The sequence below is a fragment of the Dendropsophus ebraccatus genome, chromosome 6 (genome assembly GCF_027789765.1).
Source record: "Dendropsophus ebraccatus isolate aDenEbr1 chromosome 6, aDenEbr1.pat, whole genome shotgun sequence".
In the NCBI taxonomy this organism is placed as follows: Eukaryota; Metazoa; Chordata; class Amphibia; order Anura; family Hylidae; genus Dendropsophus; species Dendropsophus ebraccatus.
Genome location: NC_091459.1, coordinates 116,676,066 through 116,683,409, shown reverse-complemented (window position 1 = coordinate 116,683,409; position 7,344 = coordinate 116,676,066). Strand labels below are relative to the sequence as shown.

Sequence of the window (7,344 nt, the reverse complement as noted above, 5' to 3'; positions counted from 1 at the left end):
TGTTCCAATGGAAGATGCCTCCTAATGTAAACCAGTTACATCTATTCATTGATAAATGTAGATAGGAAGGTGTGAACACGGCTATAGTGCACGGTTTCTAGTCAGGTCACACTTTTACATAAAACCTTCAAGTTCTGAGAAGTGAGGAAGCTCCAAAGAGCCGCCGACATTGGACAATGTGAACTAGAGCCACCTCTACTGAATCCTGTCACACAACCTTCATGACTGACGGCTCCAGTCACTATCTACAGCCGTTATTATTATACAGGTGTGTAATATAAGTGTATATATCTCTATACGTGTAATATAAATCTATATCTCTCCACACGTGTCGGTCTATACATTTCTATACGTACTTTTCCCCTCACACACTCCCCTCCCTGCTTCCTGCCAGCGCAGCCCCGACCGCGGCCGGACGGTGACGTCACAATAGCCGAGTGGCTGCGCGCCAAGCTCGCTGGAGCCGGCTCCCGGAGTAAACCGATCAGCGCTGGTTTGAGCTGGCGCGTCGTCCTGACAACGCAGGCCCCGCCTATAAAAGGCGGCGAGAGCCGGCGCTTCTCACTCATTCAGTGTCAGCCCTTTGAGCGGACGGTAGCGCGTTCTTACACCGGACGGATCTCATTTTTTTCGTCTTTTCCCTTCTTCTCCGTGGGATTACCTTTTTCTTCTCTCCTGGGCTTTTGGTGCCTCGATGGGTACAGATTTCGTAAATGCTTTTTAAGGTAAGTTTATCACACTGTGTTTAGGGGACAGCTGGGCTGTGAGGGTGTCGGGGTTCTCTGTGTGTAGTGGGGAAGGTTGCGCGTTTTGAGGACTTTTGGTCATTTTGACCTCCTGTAGTTCCTTAGTAGTATGGGGGGTGCTGTACACGTGGCTGTTTGAATAAAATGGGGGTGGGTGGTATAGGAATAGTGTATAAAATCCGTAATTGTAATATATGCTAGAAGTTTAGTAGTGAGCTTATAGCTATTTAGGAAGAGTTGCTAACCCCTAGAGACCACCATGTGGCTGTCTATAGGACATCAGTGTGTTATAATGGATAGAGGAGCCCTCTAAGATAATGTTCTATCATGTGGCTGTTGCAAAGCTAGGACTCCCTTTATGACTGTGACTGTCATAGCACAATGAGGGTTGTAGTGTTATTACAGATCGGTTTCTTAGTCTTATGGCCACGACGCCTCCTCCATGGTCATGGATGACTTGACTCTTCTGTCATAGATTAGCACATGCTGTCAGGTGCGGGGTGCAGAAAGTGGCTTTGGCCAATAGAAATGTACACTGGCAGCCGGCTTGAGACGTGATTGGGTGGTGACATCCGCAGGCGGGGAGGCCCGCCTCTGCCCGTTAGTGACACGAGGCATCTTCCTCTGGGTGGAGGAGGGGCGGGTGGGTCATTCATTGAATGGGCTGGGTGCATGACGCAGGGGATAAGATTTCAAGGTTTTTTTTTTTTTTTTCCATGATTGTAATGATGTAACATCTGGAGATGTGTGATGACTAAGGAATCTTTTCTCTCTGCAGAACGCCAGCAGCACAGCAGTTAAGAACGGCTCCTTTGAGAGCGTAGGGCTTGTCTTATACTTACCAGGCTTCTATTTCACCGGAGAGCCTCCTTGGGCGCAAGGCTGACGCCCTCTATTTAATAAACCCCATCTCTAACTTGTCCATGTAAGTAGCTTCAAGCCCGTGAACTTTAAAAAAAAAAAAAAATATATATATATATATATATATATATATATATATATATATATATATATATATATATATATATTGTTATTCCTTGTGTTCTGTAATAGAGTTGTAACAAGTCTTTTGTTTTTTTGCAGTTTGTTGCATTTAAGTCTTGTGACTTTTATTACGTTGAGACAATGAACAGCTTCAGCAACGAAGACTTTGACTTCAGCTTCCTGGAGGAAGGCTTTACTGCCCGGGATGTCCTGGAGCAGAAGATCAATGAAGTGTCCTTATCCGTAAGTTTCTTCTCAGTGTTGCTTCTACTGTGGTTGGTTGTAACTTCCAGAAAGCTCAAGCTGATTATTAAATTTCTTTTATCTTGTATATTCCTAGGACGATAAGGATGCCTTCTATGTTGCCGATCTTGGTGATATTGTGAAGAAGCATTTGCGGTGGTACAAAGCACTCCCACGAGTAACTCCATTTTATGCTGTGAAATGCAATGACAGCAGAGCTGTTGTGAAGACTCTGTCCATTTTGGGGGCTGGATTTGACTGTGCCAGCAAGGTAAGCTCTGGCTTCTATAACGGATTTGCTTATTGAATTTATAAGGGGTCTGATATTGGCTTGTATCCCTTTTTCCTATTGAGAATACTTGCCCTGTCCGCCAAGTGGTTGAATAGTTGGGGAGGTTAGGCCAATGACTGTCACCATGTGTAAATAGTCAGCATATGTTTAAGGCTGTAGGTGTAACACTAATAGAATGATCTTGCTGTTTTTCTCCAGACTGAAATACAACTTGTCCAGAGTATCGGTGTTCCACCAGAAAGAATAATCTATGCCAACCCATGCAAACAAGTTTCCCAGATCAAGTATGCTGCTAGCAGTGGTGTGGAGAAGATGACCTTCGACAGTGAAGTGGAATTAATGAAGGTGGCAAGAAATCATCCCAATGCCAAGTAAGTCAGTCTACATCAGGTGTGTGTAACGCGTCTCTTCAGCTATGGTAAAACTACAATTCAATGCTTTGGCTGTCCAGGAAATTGTAGGCTTGCTACAGCTGGAGGGCTGTGAGTGCTAGATACAACAGAATCAATATGCTTTATGTAGACTGCAGGTAATAGCTTTACCAGCCCCAGACATTAATCTAAAATGGATCATGGTATCCTCTTTTAGAGAAGCATTTACCATCCTTACTGCATATTTCTGCAGCTATTAATCAGTGTTGTAGTCCACCAGAAACTATTACATTTGTCAAAATGGTAGATGCAGAATAGGTACATGTATTAAGTCTTGTCTATTTTCTTTCAGGCTTGTTTTGCGGATAGCAACAGATGACTCCAAAGCAGTTTGTCGCCTGAGTGTAAAATTTGGCGCCACCCTTAAAACAAGCAGGATTCTTCTGGAACGTGCAAAGGAGCTTAATGTGGACGTCATTGGAGTGAGGTAGGGATCTTGGAGTTAATTACACTTGTTTGGCTGAAGCTGTGGAAGATGCTTGTTGTGGTAACTATTGTGCACCTCTAATGTCTTGCCTCTCTTCTCCACACTAGCTTCCATGTGGGCAGTGGATGCACAGACCCACAGACTTTCGTGCAAGCAGTTTCTGATGCCCGCTTCGTCTTTGATATGGGAGCAGAGCTTGGATTCAATATGCACCTTCTTGATATTGGTGGTGGCTTTCCAGGGTCTGAAGATGTCAAGCTAAAGTTTGAGGAGGTAAGATCAACAGTCTGCAAATGACTGGATCTCCGTGGTGTCTGCTTTCTCTAAAATGTTGATCATTATTTTTGGTCTGTACTTGACATGTACACATTTCTTTTAGGTAACATCTGTAATAAATCCTGCTCTAGACAAATACTTCCCAGTTGACTCTGGAGTGCAGATCATTGCAGAACCTGGAAGATACTATGTTGCTTCTGCCTTTACCCTGGCTGTGAATATCATTGCAAAGAAGGTCATGGTGACAGAACAGTCTGGATCTGATGGTATGTTTGAGGAATCTTGTTTAAAACAAACAAAAGAAAACACAAGTTGGTATATCCTTTAAAGCTAATCTTGCAAATCTTTCAGATGAAGATGACTCTTCCTGTGACAAAACTCTTATGTACTACGTCAATGATGGTGTCTATGGATCTTTCAACTGCATCTTGTACGACCACGCTCATGTCAAGCCTGTGCTGCAGAAGGTAAGGCTTTTTAAAGTTTCTTGCCTACTAAATTGAAAGGGGTGAAGCTGCAATACCATACAAAACCAATATAAAAGCCGTATATCTTACAAAATATTAAAACTAAGCCCTTAAGAAGTTGTATCTTATGCTGGCCTGTATGAAGCTGTTCACTAAACAGATGTTTCTCTTTACAGAAGCCAAACTTTGATGAGAAATACTACTCTAGCAGCATTTGGGGACCAACATGTGATGGCCTGGATCGTATAGTTGAGCGATTTGACCTGCCAGAACTGCAGGTTGGCGACTGGATGCTGTTTGAGAACATGGGAGCTTACACTGTTGCTGCATCTTCAACATTCAATGGCTTCCAGAGACCAACACTCTTCTATGTCATGTCAAGGCCATACTGGTAAGAAATGTGACCTAACTGACTAACCTGAAGGGGTAGTTCCATCTGTATAGACCAGGATACATTCTAGGAGGTCTATGGCTTGGCTCAAATTTCCATCAGTGTAATAGACATACAAGCTATAACAGGGTGCACCTGACAGCTTTCCAATCATTAAGCCTTGGTCTTTTGATCAGTGGGTGCTTTGCTCCAGCACCACTGTTTCCTGTTTTGCAGCTTGATTCTATTGAAATGACAGGAGCTTAATTGGAATGCTGCAAACAACCTTGAGATGGGTGGGCCCCCTTCCCCCAAGGCACTAGTATAGGGTGCTCTAAACTGAAGTGCTTGTCACTTTTTTAAATGAACTGTTGGTATTAATTTTTTGTGTTTCTCTTCAGGCAACTGATGCATAATATCCAAGAACATGGAATCGTCCCTGAGGTGCCAGACCTGAGTGCTCTTCACATATCCTGTGCCTATGAAAGTGGAATAGAGCTCGGTACTACAGCCTGTACTTCAGCAAGCGTCAATGTATAGATTTTTATTTTTTTTAACTCTTGTAGGCAGGTGTAGATGTTACATGTATTAGAACTCTCTTTTGGGACCATAATTTAACTTTTTCCTTTTGTAGAGTTAACATTCAGCATTAATGCAACAAAATGGATGACTGGGAGATGGGGTCACAATTATCTGTGTTCCTATGGAAACTTTTTTTTTTTTTTTTTTTCTATTTTCAATTTGTATTAAAGAAGTACTGCTGCCACATAAGCATTTTAGCTTGTGCACTGGCAGGCGGTCTTCATGTTTTACCAGTTTTTCAAATAAAATGTAAAAATGAGTGGTCTGTTATGAAATCTTATCCATCTCATCACATAGTAAACGTGATCTAGTTTGGGGCGCTCTACCTGAGCTGTGGTATAAATCTTGGTGTCTTATGCACATATCCAAAAGAAGAAATTTGAGATTCACTTGCCTTTTACCTGGTAACACTGCATATATAACTGCATATACAGAATACCTGTAATCACCATAGAGCATTCCCTCAAGGCTGTAGCCATGTGCCAAGAATAAATGCTGTTTCCTCTTGAAACTAGGCTTTCTGCATCTAAAGGGATTCTGTGGGATTAAGATCATGCTTGGAACAGAACAGCTGTATAGGCTGTGCCGAGCAACTGCATGCATGTCTCTTACCTTGTACAAAGCATCCTGCTTTTACTTGTGTACAAAGCTCAGCTTCCAGCACACAACATTGAAGGCAGGGTGGAATGGCATTCAGTTGCTCAGCATATGGTCTGACTGTTCGGAGCATGATCTAGAGCCAACAGTCTCTTAAATGATGCATAGGAAAAGTGCTGCTAGTAAGATTCTGAATTAAGGGTAAGTAAAATTCCAGCTTGGGTATTAACCTAATCTCTTCTGTGGCAGGGGACAACACAGGGCTGTTCTGAGCAAATTAAAGCTGCAGACTGTCTGTGTTTTTTCAGAAAGATTAGTCAAGTGCTGTGTTCAGTTTGGGTTCCCTTCTACATACAGCATTCTTGCCCCCCCCCCCAGCACTATCCAAAAAAACTATCTGAAGTCCTAATATCATATGATCAGTGGAACTACATACAATCAAACTGTCCTTTGTGAATGGAGCAGTGGCTGAGCCATTCCATTAACTTGAGCTCTGCCACACGCTCATGATTGGTGGGTCCTCCACCCAGCACACTTTTGTATGGAGAGGTAACATGTTAATCTTGAGATAACCGGTTAGGGGGAAAACTTGTGCAATTGCCTTACAAATCAGTGTCTGGGCCTAAAATTAGCATTGGTGTTGCTGTCAAAACTTTCTAAATTGATGGGGGATGTGGTACAAAACATGTTTGGTTTTACAATTCTTTAGTTATGGGAAACATGGCATTCCTGTGAGACTGAAAAAAACAAAGTCCTTGTCATCTGTGCTCAGAGAACCCAGCCATTTGAGCTGTCACACTGTACTGGCTGGGACTTTCTGCATTCAATTTTTTAGCCCTCTCCACCCCTATTACTTTTTACTATGTTCGACTCTAGAGTCAAGTCTTCTGGCAGTGGCCACCTTTGTTGTGCACTCAATACAACACCTTTTTGTGGACACCTGGACCCCATTTATAAAGCTTGCCTAGAACCCTGTCTTCTGCAGTTAAAACAAAATCTATCCCTTGCTCTGCCCCTTAGGATGATGTGGAACCAACATGGGCTAGCTCACTCTTATGCTGTAGCTGACCTTACCAAGCTCCTGGTTCATGATGGGCATGCTGTGCTGTCTGGCTGACCAGTCAGATCCTGTCTTACTTCCTGTGGCATATCTTGTAAACAGGCCACATCGAGCTTGCTCATGGCATTCTTGCTTCCAAGTGAGGTTCTATCACAAATTCCTCTGCTTGAAGGACAGCCCCCACTTAATTCTTCAAGTGGGGTGCAGACTCCTCCTTTTCCTGGGATAAATGGCTTCTTTCAGCTTTTCCACTGAAATCTCAACCTTACCCCCAAACTGTTTCTTTCCCTCCTCCTCCACCCTGATATTCATCCAGAGGTTCTCTACAGATCATAAGTTGTACATTGGTTTATAAAACAGCAGCTGACTGTCCTCCAGTAGAAATTGTTTTGCAATTTTGCATAATGGGAGACATTTCTCTAACCAAAAGACTTGCAGACCACAGTATACGTGATAAGTAGAATCATGGCTGCCATATAGTGACTAGTATTTTTTTTAGAAAAAGTTTGCCCCAAAAAGGTAAACTAAATGGCCAGTCTGTTCTAGAGTCTGCGGACTAGCACAGGCGGTCTTGAGGTCTTATTCCAGAGCAGATTCCACAAAGAAGTCTTATACTAGAGTGAAACACACCTGGTGTCGCAAAAACAAAGACTTCGGATCTTTTTTTTTTTTAATTTAGGCAGGACAGTCTGGGAAAAAGTTTCTATACATCCACCTTGAGAGTCCCCACTGTGACTATATTAACCTCCATTCACTTCACTAGAACTGAGTTGCAAATCCCAACCCAAACTGGAGACAAGAGTCATGCTGTTTTTGGATAAAAAGTGCCTATGTTTTTCTAAGCCTGGATAACCCGCTTTAGTAAGAGC

General features: G+C 42.8%; 1 protein-coding gene across 1 annotated transcript; it reads left to right on the top strand.

Annotated features, from left to right (window-relative positions):
- The first annotated feature begins 555 nt into the window (after positions 1 to 555).
- Positions 556 to 5,077, top strand: ODC1 (ornithine decarboxylase 1). The gene is made up of 11 exons (XM_069975726.1): positions 556 to 725; positions 1,525 to 1,671; positions 1,830 to 1,973; positions 2,071 to 2,244; positions 2,464 to 2,636; positions 2,989 to 3,123; positions 3,231 to 3,396; positions 3,503 to 3,665; positions 3,751 to 3,866; positions 4,043 to 4,257; positions 4,638 to 5,077. Exons 3-11 carry the CDS (start codon positions 1,872 to 1,874, stop codon positions 4,774 to 4,776), a joined length of 1,383 nt encoding a protein of 460 aa, XP_069831827.1. The 5' UTR covers positions 556 to 725; positions 1,525 to 1,671; positions 1,830 to 1,871; the 3' UTR covers positions 4,777 to 5,077.
- The last annotated feature ends 2,267 nt before the right edge of the window (positions 5,078 to 7,344 follow it).